The 22,038-nt window shown below is 45.0% G+C and overlaps 1 protein-coding gene across 4 annotated transcripts in view; it reads left to right on the forward strand.

The window, feature by feature from the left end:
* TP53BP1 (tumor protein p53 binding protein 1) overlaps positions 1-22,038 on the forward strand; it is a 1,265,047-nt gene that overhangs the window by 373,939 nt on the left and 869,070 nt on the right. For all 4 annotated transcript variants that reach the window (XM_044077533.1, XM_044077532.1, XM_044077535.1 and 1 more), the window contains exon 8: positions 663-835. In XM_044077533.1, coding sequence (XP_043933468.1) covers positions 663-835 — 173 coding nt within the window. The remainder of the gene's footprint in view (positions 1-662; positions 836-22,038) is intronic.

Raw genomic sequence — 22,038 nt, forward strand, 5'->3', positions numbered from 1 at the left:
ACTTAAATTTTTAGTAAAAATTTATTTTCTGGTTGGGTAGATTAAAGTGATTTCTGGTTGCTTGAGAGTTACTATTAAAAGTAGAGCTGACAAATACTGTACCCTATACTATAAACACTGTATTGATTTGATTTTAATATTGGAGTACAGTAATTAAAAGCCTGGCTGGAATAATATTTTAAACTTGTATTTCCATTAGAAAATGCTGCACATGGAACACTTTTCAGTGGCATGCTGAGTGGATTCGAATTGAGTGAATTGAATAGAGAGAATGCATGTATGAAAGCAGAAGCAACTGTGTGTGAGAGATTGGAGAGATGTATGAAAGCTTGAAGAGAGTGTGCGTGAGAGATCAGAGAGAGAATGTGCAATCTGATGCAAACTGAGTGAGTATGGAGCAAGTGTTGACATTTTAACAATATGACTTGTTTGGTTTGATTTGTTCTCAGGTAGGGGAGAGAGGGAATTTATCCGTACCTCCCTTTTTAAAACTCTAAAACTCTAAAAATGTAAGGTATGTTTCTGTGGGGGTGGGGGGAGACAAAGTGCAGCACATGAAAAACTGAATTGTTCAAGCTGTACTGTATGATTTTTTGTGGTTGCTTGAGAGTTCTATTTGCTTGAGTTCCGGTTAACAGAGTTTACTGTATTCACTTTTGTAGGCCAGATGAATCTTCTAGTACAGTACTTCAGCAGGAAGAGAAGAGGAACAAGGGGATGTCTCTTCAGGAAGTACTTTGTGGGAAGTTGGAGGCAGTGAGGACATCTATTCAAAATCTGGAAGATTCTGAAATTTTATCATCCCAAGAAGATTTGTTTGACCAAAATAAAGCAGGTACGTTACGATTTTGCTGCCTGCCTTAGGTTTTGTGAAGCAACAAACATGTATATTTACAGTTAATTACTTTTTATTTATTCTTCCCATTGTGTAGCAACTTCTTCATCCAGCCACCATATCACGCCCTGAAACTTCTCAGAGATATTATGTTTTTTTCCCCCTCACAGTTATTAACCCCATAGTAAAGCTGATTGTGCCTTACTTCTGATTGAAACCTCTCCCCTGCTGGCAAAGGGTCCTGTAAACAGTGAGAAACCCCTTGAGAATCTCTGTTTTGTATCACTGGTGATGTTTTCTGGTAGCTTTTCTAAGGGAAACAGGAGTTCTTATTAATGCCCTCTATAAAAAGACATGGCAGACAAAGAAGCATCTCTTCAGTCTTGAGAAAATTTGTCATTTTGATACTTAACTGTCCACTGTCTTGCTTTTTCTGTCCTGTTCATCACTTGTACTTTGAAATGGAGCAAATTAGTAAAACTTGAGTGGAAAAGGTGTTCGCAGAAGGGATATGGAGAGCAAGAGCTTTTATTTTGGGTATATAGCAGAAAGTAGTGGGGCAGATCTGGCCATGCTGAGCTAAGATGTCAGGGAGATTGCAGAAGACTTGGGAAAAAGCATAGGTACTGAAGAAGTACTTTGCTTCAGTCTTCTCAAAGGAAGGGTAGGGGAAGGCGCTGTGCCAGGAGGGATGCAAAGTAGGAAGACCAGTGGGCAAAGATAAAGATAACAAAAAAGGAGGTAGAGATGGATCTGGCTGTCCTAGGGGAGGATAAGGCATAACCCATGTGGCTACTTCCCAGAATCCTTAAGAATGTGGCCACTGTGCTGCCAAAACTCATGACAGATGTCATCAGATTTGTGGAAGAAGTGCCTGAGGACAAGTTTGGTAGCCTTATACAAGGGGGAGCAGAAATGTTTGGCTAACTGCAGGCCTCATAGGTTAATAAAAATGGTGTGGGAAATAATGGAAAGAATTCTGAGGTGAAGGCTGGTAATATTGTTGTAGAACAGCAGTCTCTAGGACAGCAATCTCCATGGGATCATAAACAGAAGGAACTGTCAGTCAAAGCCTGATCTACTTTTATGGTTGAGGTAAACTTAAACTTGACATGTGAGAACAAGCAGATGTGATCTACCTGGACTTCACCAAGTCCTTTAGCTGGCTGAGGCCCACACAAGTGGCTGACAGGAAAATTGGAGGAGATGTGGGTAGGACTGAGCATGAAGAACTGGATTGCTGCATTGATGGGTGGTATGATGCAGAGGGCTTTGGTGAGAAGGATGATTACAGGAATAAGTAAAGTGATTAATGGCAAACTGTAAGGCTCAGTCCTTGCGCTTTATTCTTTTATTGTATTTGTCTCGCATGTACCAGAGGAAACCGAGAACAGGCTGAGCCTCTTTACTGAAATCTCAAAGACAGGTGCAGGGAGTGTTGGTCACATTTTGAAATGACTCCTGGGAGTAGTTGTAACTGTAATGCTAACAGTAAACAGAAGGCTGTTGTGCATCTTCTGTGGCATAAACAACAGAAATAAAGGTGATGCTTCCACTCTACAAGGTCCTGGTTAAGTCACACCTTGAATACTGTGTGCAGCTGTGGAGGCCATACAAGGGAAGGGGAATTATTTTCCCCAAGATGAGTTCAGAGAAGTGTCAGCAGTGAGGTAGATGTAGATGAAAGGGTATGATAGTCAGACACCAGATGTGCTGATAAATTTAGTACAAATTTTACTCCACCCACAATTATAGATTTTCCACAGATTATATGATTCAAGACACCCCGTTTAATTGCTATAGAGCAAGTCCTGTTACCATTCTCAAAAGCTAAGAACACTTCATCTATGGGCCCTGATAATGTACCAAATTACCTGATTATCAGTTATGAAATATGACCTACCTGAACCCGCTAGTTTACCTTGTTAATATACAACTGTGTACTAGTTATATTCCTGAAGTCTGGTAAACAACCTTTGCAATGCTGTGACTCAGTGGCAACCCATCTATAGACCCTTTAATCTTACTAGCTTTATATATAAAGCTATGGAACATATTCTTTCAGACCACATTTATCAGTACATTGAAAATCTCTTAAACTTGGACTGTCTTCATCTCTGCTTTGTCAAAGAAAAGTTGTGCCTCTTTAACCTCATGTCTTTTTTGAAAAAATCACTGACGCTGTGGATATGAATAATGGTTATACAGCACTTACAGCCTATCTGAGCATGCTTGCAAATCTGAATATAAATCCTTATGTTGTGCAATGGATAACTGATTGCCTAGCAGATACCATACGGTTAAAGTCACAGGTGCCAATGGTGTACCATAAGAATCTGTGTTTTACCCTCCTCTGTTTAGCATCTCTTTTAAAGACCTTCACGTCAGTGCTACTTTCCTATAGTTAACGTTTGCTGGCAGCTGTAAATTGGGTGTTGCTATTCGAGCTTAGCTTGACTGACAATTACTCCAGAATAGGTTAGACCATGGTAAGAATTAGTGCAAGAACTCTGGTCTCAAACTAAATGTGAAAAATGTGGTATGGTTCATTTTGGTAAGCAAAACATTTTTACATACCATGGTACTCCTCTCCAAACAGAAACATTGGTGTAGATCAGTGTACATATCTCTTTAAGAAACCTCCTGTGGGCATGTACCTATGTATTGATTACTGAGCACATGCAGGGACAGTGTGCCATTTTGTAGTTAGCTGTTGAGATGTAAATATGCATGTGTGTAAACTGTATTTGTTAATCAGTTTGTTTATGTTTATTTATGCTGCTGTCCATCCTGATATGTTTCTTTATAATAAAGCATCTTAAACGAACTACCCCATCTGCTTGTCTTCTAAGTGTAGAGGGACAAGTGACAATTGGTATGGAATCTTGGCACTCTTAGTTGTTAATTCCGTTTCTTTTGAATATCATATGTCTACAGTAGTTCAGAAACCTGTCTGGCTCATCTGGTTTCCAAAGGCATCTCATATGTCATCATAAGTTCATAAGTTAGTACGAGGCCAGCTGCTCTTGCGGGACATTTTAAGCCTAACCAGTTTTCCCAGGTGAAAATTAAACCCTGCACCTTGTGTTTGTAAGGTAAACACCTTAACCATTATGCCAACCTCCCCACAAATCAGGTCTATTACTGAATATAATGCCCTCTTTGGTATGTGTTTGTTTAAACATATCACTTGATGTGAGAGATCGTCTAGATTCATGACTAAAACTGTTATTGGCCCCAAAAATATTAGTTATCAGGAGAGACTGATAGCTCTGTCTCTGTACTGATTGTCTTATATACTTCTCCAAGGGATTTGTTTCTAGTCTTTCAAGCCACAAAAGATCCAGCATTCTTTAATCTTCTGTTCCTTCAGATAATTCACCACATACCTAGTTAAAGGAACTAAACCATTCTTAACTGATAAATAGGATATGTTAGCATGATAGATTCATATTCCAGCATATCCCCCACCTCTTGAGCAAACTTCCTGTTGTTGCCAAGCAGAGGAGCACCCTTGCCATTTTCAAAGTAAACACCTAGGTAATTGGGTGGGCAACATTAGATTCTACCCTGGCCTGTCTTGTGTTGGCCTCTTTGAGGCTGGAGGGAAATTGTAAATATCATTTATTGGCTAGGTTTGTGATGGTCTGTAGACTGATTGCCTAGTACTTACATATGAATCTATTTAGCCTGTACATCTCAGGAATCCTGAAGAGACATGAGAGGCATGATTTTGATGTACAGTGTCATGTAAGGGATACATGTAAGGGATACACGAAGAGGTCACCTTGAATAGAAAGGGCATAGAGGGATAAGAGGACAAAGGCAGCTGACTGTAGGGACTTACTACACACTATATCACCTAAAGTACGTATTCACAGAGAGGGTTATGAACCCATGAAATGGTCTTCCAGAATGGAGTGAAGGGTAAAAAATACAAAGGCGTTTTAGGGGCATGGGACAGATGGAGAAAATGTTTGTACATCTTTTACATCAGCTGTTGCATCACTTAATTGTGTGGTATCTATGGTATGTTAAAGTTCAGATTTAGTCTGTATTCTGGAAAAGTTACTGTTGAGTGTTAATTGCTAAAGGAATATTTATTTGCCACTGTAGGTAAGAGGAGTACAAATGCTGAAATGTGCTTATGGTGCTGTTGATACTAATTCAAAGTGGGACATGCCAGGAATTGTCTTGAAGATTTGCTTGGCGTAGAATTGAATCTTATGATGGGGGCATCAGATGGAGACTGTTGAATGCTCACAAAGCACAAGAATGTATATTTGGTCAATGAGAAGGTGATATTGTGCATCTTGAAAAGAAAGCCAAAATTAGTTAGTTCTGTTGTACAGAGGAGCAGAGTCCTGACTGCTACCCAGATGACCGGTGACTGAATAGCGATCCTTTCACTGGAGGAGATTTGTAAGAAGTGGGAAGAATAATGGGACTGTAACCTTTAACTTCTGTTGTGTGGTGAGAGAAGGCATGTGTCTCAGTTAGTGAAACCATTAGTCTCCCAGTGGAAACTGAAACTGTGATTTTGGAGAGATGAGTATCTGGGAATGCATGCTATTAATGCAAGGTGACCAATGATTCCATTTTTTTCCAGGACAGTCCCAGTTTGGACGTCTCTATCCCGGAATCCCAAACATAGTCTTTGAGACACAGAAATGTCTCAGTTTAGACCGCTCAGTCTGAATAGTGACTTGGCTTCCCAGGGTGGCCAGGCCCCTGCTTTCCCATCCTAAGCAGCTCTGGGGATTTTGCAATTTTTTAGGGATGCCATTGGGTATGGGGTAAGGTCGGATGCCTTTGCCCTGGCATTAGCCTTCCTGACCCTGCTGCCATCAGTCAGTCACTCCCTCCCTCAATGACTTCCAAGATTGGGGGGAGGGGTTCTTCTTGACCCCACTCACGTAGGCAGGAGCTCTCCAAAACCTACACCCGTCTGCGTGGCGCTCCCATACTGACTTCTGTCAGGACCAAAGCCTACAGTCCTCCCCTTCGACCTGGCCAAGAGACCTTCCCCAGCCGCGGCCCCCCATGTCAGAGGACTCAGTCACCTGCATGTCTCCTTCAGGCTGCAAATTGTGCTGGATCATTCATGCCCTCGGACCATCTCAGAGGAGCTTCCCTCCAATCCCGTTTGCTCCTCTGGAACTCCCCCTCAGCTGCTGAGAGGCAGATTCGCTCTCATGAAGGCTTCAGAGTCCCCCTGTTTTCCCATCCAGAGCAGCTCTTAAGATTTTTCAAGGATGCTGTCCGTTATGGGGTGAAGTTGGATGCCTTCGCCCTGGCAGGAGCTCTCAGGCCCCTCTGCCATCCACCCTGGTGCTTCCTCAAGGACTTCCACCATGGGGAGCTCTGTCTAACCCCACTCACCTAGGCAGGAGCTCTCCAGGCCCCACCACTGTCTGCCAGTTGCTCCCTTAAGGACTTCCATCATGGGGGGGCTGTGCCTGACCCCACTCACCCAGGCAGGATCTCTCCAGGCCCCACTGCTGTCCACCCTAGCGCTCCCTTAAGGACTTCCATTGTGGGGAGCACTGCCTGACCCCCGTCACCCAGGCAGGGGCTTGCCCAGCCCTGCCACTGTCTGCCTTTCTCCTCTTCCAGACTTTTGTCCCAGAGGAGGCATGGTCCGTACCCCCTCACCCAGGCGAGAACTGTCCTGTACCAGTCACTTTCTACCTCTCTCTCTCCCCCTTCCAGACTTCCATCGGGATTTACCCTCTCTGGGGTTCCACTTCTACCCAGGAGAGAGAGCTCTTTTCTAGGTTTACATATCTCCTAACTGCTGCCAAGTCATGCAGTGGCATGCGTGCTCTTGGAGCCTCTCAGGGGATCTTCCAGCCTCATGGAACTTTGCTGGTCCACAAAGCCTCAGAAAGTAGCTCATCCAGACTTCTGTGACGCTGGTTCTCCACTTTGCCTTGCACCTAGGGCTTTCAAACTCGCAGGGGAGATGGCCTTTGTCCCCCCCCAATCTCTGCACTTTTTGCAGTACACCCGAGTCTCTCACCCCCACGGTGCCAGGTGCTGACAAATGTGCATCGCTTCAAGCCTCCTGGCATGTGGTTTCTTGCCTCCTGGGTGGTGCTATTTGCAGAGTGGCATCCCCACAGTAAATACAACGAAGAACAAAGACCAGGAACCCAATGAATAAAATGTATTCCTCTCTGATGTCTCTGCATACACTGCCTTCTTGGAGTACACAGTTACTTCACATCACACACTTGGTTTATATACACTGCTAAACAGGCAATTAAACAATAAAGTCATCAGATAATACCATCAAACACTTTAAAAAATATTTAAAGTAATGCATGCCAATTAAAATCAACATTCGTACCCTTTGGAAACAAAGTATCAAACTTTAAGATATACACTGCTTGCTTGCTTGCTGTTGTTGCTTTGCTGCCTTGCTGTTGTTTTTGCTGGCATCCTCACAGTGCCTGGTGAAGGACGGGAGGCCAACCTGCCTGCCCCGTGCGAGATGACGTGGCTGCCCTATCTCCACTCCCATGGGGGCTGGGAGAATGAGATTGCAGACCTGACTTCCCGGGAAGGCCCTCAAGTGTCCCAGTTTAGGTCCTGTAAGAAAATGGTCACCTTGTATTAATGTCCCTTGGTGTAGACTAGAAAATGTAACAGATCATGTCTGCATGGGGTGAGGGGAGCAGGGTTTGTGGGCTTTTGTTACTTCCAGCAATGAATGACAGCCCAAGGCCTACACCCAGTGCACACCCACCCTTTAAGTGCAATTGAAACTGCATGGGGGAAAGCAATAGAATTAAATGAAAAAGAAAGAAGCCCTGACGTTTACCTGATGGTGCTTCACCACAGTTCCCTCAGATCAGAGTGCTGTTGTGGAGGTACAGATCTTTGAAGTACATACAAATGTTAATAACCGGTGGCTGATTAAATTCACTGACATTTGCTAGCCATAAATTATCCCAAATTCCCCTTCATAGGTTCATAGGTTTATACTAGGCTATCTGCCCTAAGGCATTTATAAGCCTAGCCCAAAGTTTTGTGGCTTACGCCACCCCTTATATGAAAAAAATACTGTGCCCGTTAGTTTGTTGTGCTTCTGTCCAGCAGTGACACAGAGATGATTCCCGGGGTAAACCTACGATCTCCCATCCACAGGTCAAGATTTCTCTTGAACAGAGCCAGCGAGGTGCTCTGCCTCACATGGACCGGGATTTTATTCCACAGCATAGAGAGTCTCTGAGTGATAAATCTATCCCTCCAGCATGTCCTATTTATATCCATGCTAAGGTTTAAGTCGCTTGCTCTAGTGGTTTTGGTGGATTTGGATTTTTTGAGGTGGAGCATGTCCATTAATTCTGGGTTGGACATGGCCTTGTATGTCAGGCACATGTCACCTCTGAGCAGACGGTATGCGACTGAATAGAGCTGGAGTTTCTTCAATCTGGCAGCATATGACAGATTTTGGAGTCCCTTTATCCTTTTGGTGAGGAACTTTTGGGGTCTCTCCAATTGCTGCAGATGTCGGGTGAGATACATCCCGAATGGGGCATTGTACTTTCGATCATTGGTCTGATAAGTGAAGAGTACAGGGGAACAATGACCTCACTAGATCTGGATGTGAATCCCTTCATGATCAGGTGGGCAATGTAGAAGGTCTTTCTAACCACTTTAGCAGCGTGAGTGTCAAAAGAAAGGCCACTGTCAACCTGGGTCCCCAGGTCCCTGATGACCTCTTCTGTGCTTAGTGGATTGCCACCTATATGGTAGCTTGGGGTTACCTTGTTTTTCCCGAAGGGTATGACTATACATTTTTTGGCATTTAACTTCAGGCCATGGCTCTGGCACCAGCTATCTGTTTCTGTGAGTCCCTTCTGAAGGATATCCGTGTCCGATGCACTTTCCACTATGGCGCCCAGTTTGCAGTCGTCTGCAAACTTTGTCAGCCAAAGTCCTCCCATGTTGGCCTGTACTTCTGAGAAGTAGATGCCGAACAATAGGGGGCCAAGGACCGAGCCCTGTGAGACACCACTTGTGACCGGCTTGGAGTCTGACATAGTGCCAGCAACTCTAACCCTGTGGGTTCTGTCCTTAAGCCAGTTTGCAACCCATCTTGTGACATATGGGTTTACATTTAAGCTGGTAAGTTTTTCTACAATACCCAAGTGGGGTATTGTGTCGAAAGCCTTTGCAAGGTCAAGGTAGGCTGTATGGACTGCCTTTCCCTCATCAATGGCCTTGGTGACTGTTTCGAAGAAGTCGACCAAGTTCAAAAGGCATGATCTGCCCTTGACGAAGCCAAACTGGGTCGGGTCCAATGTCTGCAAGTCCCCTATATCTTTATTTATGAGCTCCATTATGATTTCTCCATAGCTTTGCAGACTAGACTTGTTAAGCTTATGGGGCGGTAATTACCAGGCTCCGTAGAGGCACCGCCTTTGTAGAGTGGGACCACAGTTGCCGTACGCCACTCCTTGGGCACGTATCCTGTTTTAAGGCTGAGATTAAACAGCTGCCTTAAGTGCGGGTTTAATTCCTCATTTAGCTCATGTAGCACACAGCCAGGGACACCATCCGGTCCCATTGATGCTGTGTTTTTAGCTTTAGAGAGAGCAGCTTTCACCTGCGCATTTGAGATGTCTGGGAGGCTACACTCCGCTGGGATAGTTATCTCTCCTTTGGGGGGGAGAGTGGGGTGAAGTTTGCACTGAACCTGTCTGCCAGTATGTTGGCAGTGTCTGTGGGTTCAGTGATTTTTGTATCATTTTTGACTAATTCTGAGCATATCTGGGAGTTTCCACCCAGGTTCCTAACATAGCTGAAAAAGGCCTTATGACTGTCCTTTGAATCCATGGCAATTTTTCTCTCAAAATTGGCCTTAGTTGATTTTATGAGTGCTCGTATTTTTTACTAATAATGATCAGGGGTGACTTCCCTTTTATGGATTTTGTTCTATCATGTAATAGCTTTCTCTTCTTATTGTAAAGTTTGTTAATGGCTGGGGTCCACCAGACTGGACGTTTGCCCTTTGTGGAAAGAGTCTTGGTTTTATTTGGGATTGCCTGATCCATGCAGTCCTGGAGGTGTTCATAGAAGGCATTTGTAAGGGCTTCCATAGCTTGGGTTGTGGTTTCCACTGGCTCAAGGGCCTTGAAGGATACCACACCAGTCTTGAGTAGTGTGAAGTTTGCTTTAGAGAAGTTCTTCACTGTGGTCTTTTTTGTTTGGGCTGGGGGCGGGATGTGGATTTCCAGTGAGATTAGTTTATGATCAGATCTCACCAATGAGGGATATACTTCTGGTGTGGAGCATTTTGTCCCCATGTTTGTGATAATGAGATCCAGTATATTTTCTCCTCTCGTGGGAACAGTGACTAGCTGTTCCATGGCATTTGAATTTATGAACTCCAGGAACCGTTGGGCTAGAAAGTTAGGGCTTGAGTAATGTTCCCAGTCTATATTCAGGTAGTTGAAGTCACCCAATATGATGGTGTTTGGAGATACATTTATACCCTCCAGTGTCTTCAGGAAGGCTGTGTGGGTTCCTGAGTTTGAGAGGGTGGCCTGTAGCATGCTACAATTTGTAGAGCAGTTTTGCCTATGGTTAGTTGCGCCTGGATGGTTTCCGAAGCTCCGTGCGTTGCCACAAACCTGGAGGTGTGGGTATCCTTTATGAATATGGATACACCCCCTCCTTTTGTGGTGTGGTCCGGGTTTTGGGGCCAGAACGCATGATATGAGGTAAAACCTAATATTGCAGGGGTGCTCTCAGGAGCCTTGAACCAGGTTTCAGTTACAGCACAGACATCGATGTTCTCCATACTGAGAAGGGCCTAGAGTGCGTGCATTTTGAGATTTAGACTTCTGGCATTGAGCAGCATTACCCTCAGTTTCACTAATACTTCATCAAGGCCTTGATCACTCTAATAACTGCTGATGTATGTGACCTAAATGCAAATAAATGTTGTGTAGTCACCTTTGATCAAGCTAGCACAATATCACGCACATGAAATTCACAGTAAGACTGACACTGTGATCAAGGATTTAGGAATATACATATACAGCTAGCTGTCTGTAATGCCGCCAGTATCATCAGAAAATCGCTTTACCTGTCATCTCGTCTATTGTGCTTTCTCGTGCCATCTGAATTTCTTTACTCTTTCTTTGTCCCATCGTCCATCGTAGAATATAAATATTCCATCTGGCATGTACAACTCTAAACAACTTCCCCTACTAGAAAGATGCTATAATTTTACAACCAAAAGAATCCAAGTTTTGAAGAACTTTTTTTTCAGGTAGACTAAAAGCCCTGGCATTATTTTCTGTGGCATGTAGACTCCTGTGATGTGATGTGCGTCTTGCCTTTTGAGCTGTGTGCATATCTCACAGCTGTCCAGATTTTCACAGAATGGCCAGATTTTTGCCTCATATTTTTGGTCTGTTTCTCATAAAATTTTATTTTTTCTGGCAAATCGTTGAGGACTGAAATAAAAAAAAAATAATGAAAGGCATTTGAGTTTCATAATTCATACCATTCAGAAAATTCATAGGTTCGTAGGTAGGTACTAAGCTATTTGCCCGAAGGCATTTATAAGCCTAGCCAGAATGTGTTGGTTTTCGACGCCCCCTTAGATTAGTTCCCGGTGTCCCTGTTCAGCAGAGCCACTGAAGTGATCCCCAGGGTAAACTTTGTTTCCCATCCACTCGTCAAGGTTTCTCTTGAAGTGTGTTAGCAAGGAGCTCTGCCTAATGTAGATTGGAATCTTGTTCCAAAGCATGGGAAGTCTCTGGGACAGGAATTTATCCTTCGAGCACGCCCTATTTATTGTTGTGGTGAGGTTTAGATCCCTAGAGCGTGTGGCTCGAGGGGATAAGGTTTTCTTTAGGTGGAGCATGTCCATCAATTCTGGGTTGTATATGGCCTTGTATGTCAGGCAGAGATCACCTCTGAGTAGGCAGTATGCAACCGAGTACAGCTGGAGTTTCTTCAGGCGAGCTGCATAGGGCATCAGTTATAGCCCCTAGTTTGCAGTCGTCTGCGAACTTGGTCAGCCATAGTCCTTCTGTGCTTGCCTGTAACTCTGAGAAGTATATGCCGAACAGGAGGGGTCCTAGGACTGAGCCCTGGGGAATGCCACTTGTAACCGGTTTAGAGTCGGACCTAGCTCTCGCAACTCTTACCATGTGGGTTCTGTCCGTGAGCCAGTTGGCAACCCATCTTGTGACGTAGGGGTTTATGTTCAGAATGTTGAGCTTGTCTATAATACCAGAATGGGGAATGGTGTCGAAGGTCTTTGTGAGGTCTAGGTAGGCTGTGTGTACTACCTTTCCCTCATCTATAGCCTTGGTAACTGTCTCAAAGAAGTCCACCAGGTTTAGGAGTCATAATCTGCCCTAAAATCCGAACTGGGTAGGGTCCAGTGTTTGGAGGATGTTCATCGTGCTGTGCTGCTGCAGTCATCACACTTGGGTTATCCTGCCGTCAGGCGGTCCCTGCAGTCGGCCTGAATTCCAAAGCCCTGGTCCGGTGTCGGTTGACGTCGCTTCCTCCCTGACGTCAGTGCTGCAGGGGTACAAAAGAGGCAGCCGACGCCACTTTCTCCAGTCTTTCTTGCCGCGCAGTGCCCGAAGCAGAAGCAGTTCGCAAGTGCCGGTCGGCCAGCTCCTGAGATTTTCGAACAGAATTTCAGCCGAAGTCTTCTATAAAGCTAAGTACCCGTTGGGGAAACTTTTCTTGCCTCAGACTGATATCAGAAAAAGTTAATAATTGTATTTCTTGTCGGAAGCAAATACCTCATAAGGATTTCCATTCTTATTGTATTCCTTGCCTAGGCCCAGACCACGACATTTCTGGTTGTCGGTTTTGCGCTAGGTTCAATAAATGCACTATTAAGCGTCGGGCTGATACCGCCCGACATTATTTTGGCAGAAAATTCAACTACATCATTTCGTCGGAACCTCCGACAACCGCTATTTTTAAAAAACGCAAGGACAAAGACAGGCAACCTAGACCAGATACCGAGGTCCCGGTTAGGCCTGCCGCCGGATCTTCGGTATTCAGTGAGGCGCCTACGCAGCCCTGGACTACCGCAGACTTAGAAAATGCGACTACCTCTCAGACAGAATCTACTGGGCCACTGGAGCCGGTTCCTCCTCATCTCGCAGACGCCAGCCGTGGCAGCGATCCAGAGACTATGGACAGGCCTTCGGTTTCAGAAGATGTCTTTAAAACAGACGACTCTCTCCGTTAAGTCATATGCTAGGCTTCCAAAGGTTAAGAAACCGGGTCCACAGACTCCCACACAGGCCCCTATGCCTAAAAAAACAAATGCTCAAAATGGCGGAGGACCTGATTACCCTTATCAGAGGTTCCCAACCCCCTTCTGACAAAAGGCCTAGACTGGAGGAAGATTTACCTCCTTCTGACCAGGAATCCATTTCCTCAGCAGACTCTGAGGAACAGGATGACCCCTTCCCTCTCTATGAAGACTCAGATGCTGAGGAATCTATTCCCTCTGTTTCCCCCCCTGAAGACTTCTCTTTTGGGGAAACCCTGCACACCATGAGAGAGAGCATTTCCACTGGGAAGGACAAGATTACTCTGGCAAGACTCCGTGAGTTTCTTCTTCTACCTCAGCATAGACCCTTAGCCATTCCTCCTGTTTTAGACATTCTGGATGATGTCTACACTGAATCCAGTCTAAATCCAGATTCCTTACTTCCAGCACCACCTAAACCAGACAGATACTACCGAGTCCCTGACTCTCACAAGTTTTTATATAAAAGCCCTGCTGCAGACCCAGAACCATTTCCCAGGGTCCCAAAGGGGTTAAGGCCTCCACTGCTAAAAATCCACTACCTGCGGAAAGAGATTCCAGGGCATTAGAAAGATGGGGGGAAAAAGTGTATACCTCTGCCACTTTGGCCATGAGGACATTAAACTGCCAATTCCACGTGATTAAATACCAGCAGTACTTGCTTACTCAGTTAAAACAGAAAATGATCCCTCAGACAGATCAACTAGATTTCAAAGGGATGCAGGATTTGTTGCATGCAGCAGAACAAGTGGGAAAACATACCTTGCAGTGTGGTTTTGATTCTTTGGAGGCCTCATGTAGAGCAGCGGTCACAGGGTCTGTAATACGTAGACATGCTTGGCTAAAAGAGCAGACCCTACCAGAACATGTCAAAGCAAAGTTACTGGATGCTCCACTACAAAAGGATGCATTATTTGGTGTCAAAGCAGAGGAAGTTTTAAAGAAAATGGAAGAAAAGGCAAAATCAATGCAAACAGTTAAAGATTTTTTACAGGTGCAACCTCTTCGCTTCAGCAGAAACTGGCCATCAAAAAACTGGTCCTTTCCTGCTTCAGACAGACCCCAAAGGGGCAGGTACAGACGCCCTAGGGGCAGAGGCCAGGCAGAAGGTACCTTCAGGCCTAGACAATGGCAAGCAACAACTCAAAGAGGGGGAGACGACAGATCTCAACCCTTCAGAAAACAAACTCAATGACTTTCCTCTTCGCCTGCCAAGCAAAATTGCCCAGGCAGCACCTCTAGGAGGAAAACTGGCTCTTATTCCACAAAATTGGCACATCATAACAAAGGACAAATGGGTTCTGGATATTATTACCCGAGGCTACAGATTTCATTTTCACACTTTACCACGGATGAGAGGCATGCCAAATCTGCCAACAAACCAATGGGCAGAGGCACAAAAGCAAATTTCAGCTCTCATGACCATGAAGGCAATTCAAAAGGTACCTGCAAAAGAGCAGGGTCAAGGATTTTACTGAAGACTGTTTCTAGTACCAAGAAAGGACAAAGCCTGGAGACCCATCTTAGACCTTTCAATTCTAAACACGTACCTGGACATTCCCAAATTCAAAATGCTCACACTACGGCAGCTTCTTCCCATGCTAGGCAATGAGTCTTGGCTGGTAACGTTGGACCTCCAAGAGGCATACCTGCATGTCAACATCAGACAAGATTGCAGATGATACCTCAGATTTTTGGCAGGCACAACGCATTATCAATTCTCTGCATTGCCCTTTGGCTTATCTACTGCGCCCAGAGTATTCATGAAATGCTTGGCATCAGTAATTGCATACTGCCGACAACGAGGAATACAAATTTATCCATATCTGGACAACTGCCTGATCCAAGCGGACAGCAAAGACATCCTACTACAGCATCTGGCATTTGTAACAAAGTTACTAAGTTGCCTAGGGTACACAGTAAACAAAAAGAAATCAAAACTAATACCCTCACAATAAATAATTTTCCTGGGTGCCAGCTTGAATACAACGGCCCAGATGGCTTGCCTCACGCCAGACAAGCAAAAACAACTGGCTCAGTACTTCAAAAAGATGGCAACTTCTACCCAACTCACTGCAAGAAAATTCCTGCAGGCATTGGGGTACATGGCATCCTGCATTCAACTAATTGCATATGCAAGACTGCATATGAGAAAACTACAATGGTACCTAAAAATTGTATGGTCCCAACACGGACACAGCCTCGAAGCAAGTATAACTCTCATTCCCTGCCTTCAGAAAGAGTTTCTATGGTGGGCTCGCATGCCAAGCAAACAAGGGCCTTCCTTTTGTCTCACCTCCAGCAAACCAAACCTTGACAACAGATTCATCCGACTACGCCTGGGGTGCACACATGGCAGGACAATGCATACAGGGCAAATGGTCTGCAAACCAAAGGCAACTACACATCAATCAAAAGGAGATGCTAACTGTAAAAAATGCACTAACAGCCTTCAAGGACCTCTTGCATCCAGGACAACTTCTAATAAGGATGGACAACACCACAGTTATGTGGTACATAAACAAACAACGAGGAACGCACTCCTACCCACTATGCAGACAGGCAATGGACTTGTGGAACACAGCATTAACTTACCAAGTACAACTGCAAGCACAATTCCTGCCAGGAAAGGAGAACATATTGGCAGACGCATTAAGCAGAAATTTGACAGACCCTCACGAGTGGAGACTACACCCGCAAGTATTATCAATGATAACTCAAAGGTGGGGACCACCAGACATAGATCTGTTTGCCTCAACCAACAATTGCCAGCTACAAAAATTTTGCACAAGGACTTGTCCCCTGGCCTGGAAAGTGGATGCCCTATCATTCAGTTGGACAGCATTGTCAGTCTACGCCTTCCCACATCTGCCTCTACTGACCCAGGTATTACTGAAAGCCAGATCAGAGAGACCACAGATGATCCTCATTGCTCCGGACTGGCCACGTCAACACTGGTACCCACTACTACGAAACTTGGCTCGCAGCCCTCCATGGATCTTACCTCAATTCCCTCTGCTGTTAACCCAACAAAACTCTCAGATCCTTCACAGTCAACTAAGAACCTTAAATCTAGCTGCATGGAAAATACCTTAAATTATCAAACAACACTTCTCTCAAAGGACGTCCAAAATGTCATTTTGGAGGCCAGGAGGCCCAGCACCAGAAAAACTTACTCAGACAAATGGAAAAGATTTTGTGTATGGAGCCAGGCCAGAAACCTAAATCTTGGCATCCCAAATATTCCGCACATACTCCAATATCTAGCTGAGATGCTACACAAAGGCCTTTCCTTCTCATCCATAAAGATCCATGCTTCAGCCACTTCAGCTCATTATGATACGGTTCCTCCCATCTTCTCTCATCCTTTGCTAAGACAGTTTCTCAGAGGGGCAAAAAATATAAGACCCCCCCCCAGAAAACCACCAACTCCAACTTGGGATCTAAATTTTGTGCTGGAAAAATTAACACTTCCTCCTTTCGAACCAGCCTTTTCAGCAGAGCTTCAATATTTGTCATGGAAAACAGCCCTGCTGCTGGCTATCACCTCAGCACGCAGAGTCTCAGAACTGCAGGCTCTTATGGCAGTGGAACCATTCATCATTTTCCATCAGGACAGAGTATCTTTACGCACCAACCCTTCCTTCATGCCAAAGGTAGTATCCAGTGTGGCTCTCAATCAGACCATACACTTGCCCACCTTTTATCCAAACCCACAGAATAAAGGAGAAAGACTCCTTCACTCTTTGGACATTCACAGACAGTTATGTTACTATTTGGACAGGACAAAGGCCTTCAGAAAATCTGACCAACTCCTTGTGTCCTATGCACCAGGCTCAGAAGGAAAGGCTATTTCAAAGCAGACCATCTCCAAATGGATAGCACATTGCATCTGCTTTTGCTACTCACACCATGGGAAGCAGTGCCTGTTAGTATTAGGTCTCACTCTACCAGGGCTACAGCAACCTCAGCAGCCTTCCTCCGAGGAGTCCCAACAAAGGACATTCTGGAGGCAGCTACCTGGAGTTCAGTGCACACCTTCACCAAGCATTACCACATTCCTCTGTACTCAAAAACCAGAGCTGGGTTTGCCACTGCAGTTCTGCAGGGCATCTTAGCTGCACCTAACCCAGTTTAGTTCCTACCACCCAACCATAGCTTTGGGACTCTACCCAAGTGTGATGACTGCAGCAGCATAGCACGATGAACATAGTACAGTTTTGTACCTACCATAAATGTAGATGTTCGCGTGGTTATGCTGCTGCAGTCCAGGTTACCCTCCCTCCATCCCCTCTACCTAACAAGGCTTTTATTATACCTCCACATACATCAACCTTTGGGATGCATGTCTATATGGTGTATTTGCTTACAACTAGTACTATTGTTTTTCACTAAGGTATGTTTTGCAAGCTTCTTATTTTGCCTTCTTAGTTTGGGGCACCTGACATCTGGGGCAAGAAAAACTGAAGAAAGTGGCGTCGGCTGCCTCTTTTGTACCCCTGCCGCACTGACGTCAGGGAGGAAGCGACGACAACCGACGCCGGACCAGGGCTTTGGAATTCAGGCCGACTGCAGGGACCGCCTGACGGCAGGATAACCCAAGTGTGATGACTGCAGCAGCATAACCACTCAAACATCTACATTTATGGTAGGTACAAAACTGTACTTTCCCATTGTCTCTGTTAATGAGTTCCATGATGATGGGCTTTATATCCTTGCAGACCAAGCTAGTCAGGCTTATAGGGTGATAGTTCCTGGAGTCTGTTGTGGCTCCACCTTTGTGGAGCGGAATAACCGATGTTCTTTGTGTTTCACTGTTGCACTCATTACATTTGGGTTATCTGCTTGCAGGTAGCCCTCAGTCGGCCTGATTAACAAAGTCTTGGGTCCTGCGTCAGTTGCTGTCCCTTCTTCCATGACGTCAGGTCATCAGGGGTATAAAACATGCAGCCGACGCCATTACATCAGTCTTTCTTGCTGTGCGGTGCCCGAAGCAGAAGCAGTTCGCAAGTGCCGGTCAGCCGACTTCTGAAATGTTTGTTTTCGAGTTTCAGAACCGAAGTCTTCAACTAAAGCTAAGTACCCCATTGGTTCATAGGTTCATACTAGGCTATCTGCCCTAGGGCATTTATAAGTCTAGCCAGAATATGTTTGGCTTTCGCCACCCATTTTAAATTTATTTTGCTATGCCCTTTTTCGAGGTTAGTATACTGTGCCTCTGTGACACAGAAGTGATACCCGGGGTAAACCTACGATCTCCCATCCACTCATCAAGATTCCTCTTGAAGAGAGTCAATGAGGGACTCTGCCTAACCTGGACTGGGATTTTATTCCAGAGTGAAGGGAGCCTCTGGGTTATGAATCTGTCCCTCCAGCATGTCCTATTTATTTCAGTGCTGAGGTTCAAGTCTCTCGAGCGCGTAGCTTGATGGGATTTGGATTTTCTGAGGTGCAGCATGTCCATTAATTTCGGGTTGGACATGGCTTTATACATCAGGCACAGATCGCCTCTGAACAGGCGGTATGCCACTGAGTAGAGCTGGAGTTTCTTTAACCGGGCAGCATATGGCATCTGTTTGAGCCCTTTGATCCTCTTGGTGAGGTACTTTTGGGGTCTTTCCAGTTGCTGCAGGTGTCTGGTAAGGTACATCCCAAAAGGGGCATTGTACTCAATTATGGGCCTGATGAGGGATGAGTTAAGAGGCACGATGACCTCCCCTGATCTAGATGTGAATCCCTTCATGATTAGGTGGGCTATATAAAATGTTTTTATAACCACTTTGGCCACGTGGTTGTCAAATGAGAGATTGCTATCAACTTGGGTCCCCAGGTCCCTAATTACTTCTTCTGTACTTAATGGATTACCACCTATGTGGTAATTTGTGGGCACTTTGTTTTTGCCAAAGGGGATGACTATACACTTTTTAGCATTTAGCTTGAGGCCATGGCTGTGGCACCAGTTGTCTGTTTCTATGAGGCCCTTTTGGAGGATGCTTGTGTCGGCTGGAGAGTCGATTATGGCGCCCAGTTTGCAGTCATCTGTGAACTTGGTCAGCCACAGTCCTTCCGTGTTGGCCTGTACCTCCAAGAAATATATACCAAACAAGAGAGGTCCCAGGACTGAACCTTGTGGGACACCACTTGTAACTGGTTTGGAGTCTGACATGGCTCCAGCAATTCTAACCATGTGGGTTCTGTCCTTGAGCCAGTTTGCAATCCATCTAGTGACATAGGGGTTTATATTTAAGCTGGTGAGCTTATCTATAATGCCCGAGTGGGGTATTGTATCGAAGGCTTTTGCGAGGTCCAGGTAGGCTGTGTGGACCACCTTCCCCTCATCAATGGCCTTGGTGACTGTTTCAAGAAATTAACCAGGTTTAAGAGGCAGGATCTGCCCTTAACAAAGCCGAACTGGGTAGGATCCAGTGTCTGTAGGTCCCCAATATCTTTATTTATGAGGTCCATGATGATCCTTTCCATAGCTTTGCAGACCAAGCTAGTCAGGCTTATGGAGCGATAGTTTCCAGGATCCGTTGAGGCACCACCTTTATGGAGAGGGACCACTGTTGCTGTACGCCACTCTTTGGGCACATATCCTGTAGTAAGGCTGAGATTGAACAGTAGTTTTATGTTTGGGTTTAGCTCTTCTTGGAGTTCATGTAGGACGCAGCCCGGGACACCGTCTGGTCCCATTGATGCTGTGTTTTTTGCTTTGGAGAGGGCAGCTCTTACCTGAGCATCTGAGATGTCGGGGGGGCAGCACTCTGCTGGGATAGATATTTGCCCTTTTGGTGGTGGTGGTGGTGGGGGGGAGAAGTTTGCGCTGAATCTGTCAGCTAGGATGTTGGCAATGTCTGTGGGTTTAGTGTATTTTTTGTCATTTTGGACTAATTCTGAGCATATCTGGGAATTACTACCCAGGTTCCTAACATAACTAAAGAAAGCCTTGTAATTATCCTTAGTATCCTGTGCAATTTTTCTCTCGAAGCTGGCCTTAGACAATTTTATGAGTGCCCGTAGTTTTTTTGCTAATACTGATCAGTGATGCCTTCCCTTTTTGGGATTTTGCTCTATCATTTAGTAGCTTTCTCCTTCTATTGTATAGTTTGTTTATGGCTGGGGTCCACCAGACAGGACGTCTGCCTTTGGAGGATTGGGTCTTGTTTTTATTTGGGATCGCATGATCCATGCATTCCTGAAGGTGTTCATAGAATGCATTTATAAAGGATTCTGCAGTCTGGGGGAAACTTTTTCTCGCTCAGAAGGCATGCTTGGCTAAAGGAACAATCCTTGCCTGATCATGTTAAAGCTAAATTGTTGGATGCTTCCTTAAATCAGGACCGCCTGTTTAGCAAAAAGGCAGAGGAAGTTCTTAAAGAGATGGAAGATAAAGCTAAATCTATGCAAACTGTTAAAGATTTCTTACAAGTTCAGCCTCCTAGATTTAGTAGACACTGGCCCTCTAAGAATTGGTCCTTTCTAGCCCCTTCCATGTCTTCTCAAGCCAAACACAAACACAGCAAAGGCCCCAGGTTTCAGTCCCAGGGGACACACAGGACTAAGCAGTGGGGGGCCTCCACTTCCAAATCTGGGAGTAATAAGACTACCCCTATGGTAAACTGTCTAAATGACTTCTGTTTAAAATTTCCAAGCACTTCTCAACTGACTGCCTGTTTGGGGGGAAAGATTGCTGTTCATGCAAAGAACTGGGAACTCATTACCCAGGACAAATGGGTCTTAAATATAGTGTCCCAGGGATACAGATTTCAATTCCACACATTGCCAACACCAAGCGGGTGGCCAGGCCTACCCCCAAATCAGTGGGCAGAGGCCTAAAAACAAGTACTTCCTCTCTCAAGCATGGGGCTATTCAACTGGTACCGGAAGAAGAAAAAAGACAAGGTTTCTACTCGAGGCTTTTCCTGGTAACCAGAAAAGACAATTCATGGCATCCTATCCTGGACTTGTCTACTCTAAATACCTTTTTGGAAATTCCAAAATTCAAGATGCTGACTCTTCACTAATTACTTCCTATGCTAGGCAAAGATGCCTGGTTGACAACACTAGATTTAAAAGAAGCATACCTGCACATCCCAATCAGCGAATCTTGCAGAAGATACCTACGCTTCAAAGCAGGCTACATGCACTATCAATTCTCTGCACTGCCTTTGGCTTATCTACTGCACCCAGGGTATTCACAAAGTGCCTAGCACCAGTTATTGCATTTGGCAGGCAAAGAAATATTCAAATATACACATACCTGGACGATTGTCTAATTCAGGCAGAAAGCCAGGACATATTTTTGAATCATCTGGCTTTTGTACAAAGGGTTCTAACTTGTCTGGGGTACACCATAAGCAAAAAGAAATCACACCCGGTATCCTGTCAACAAATTTTGTTCCTGGGAGCAAGCTTGAATAAAACTTCCCAGATGGCTTACCTCATGCCAGAGAAACAAATTAATTTGACAACCTACTTCAAACAAGTGGCCACAAAAACCCTACTATCTGCAAGACAAATACTGCAAGCCTTGGGGTTCATGGCCTCCTGCATTCTTCTAATTCCATATGCAAGACTGTATATGAGGAAACTACAGTGGTATCTAAAAAGCCTATGGTGTCAACATTCTCAGGATCTAGAAGCAATGATTCCTATCATACCTTGCCTACGCCTAGAATTCCTTTGGTGGGCAGAGGCCTGCCACCAAAACAAGGGACTACCTTTCACACCACCCCCTGCCATCCAAACCCTAACAGATGCATCAGACTATGCATGGGGGGCTCACTTGGCAAGGAAGTGCATTCAGGGCAAATGGAACCCAAGTCAAATGCACCTGCATATCAATCAAAAAGAAGTGTTAGCTGTACAGAATGCTCTGACAGCCTTCAAGGAG

The sequence above is a fragment of the Protopterus annectens genome, chromosome 7.part0 (assembly GCF_019279795.1).
Source record: "Protopterus annectens isolate FY-2018-M chromosome 7.part0, PAN1.0, whole genome shotgun sequence".
NCBI lineage: Eukaryota > Metazoa > Chordata > Ceratodontiformes > Protopteridae > Protopterus > Protopterus annectens.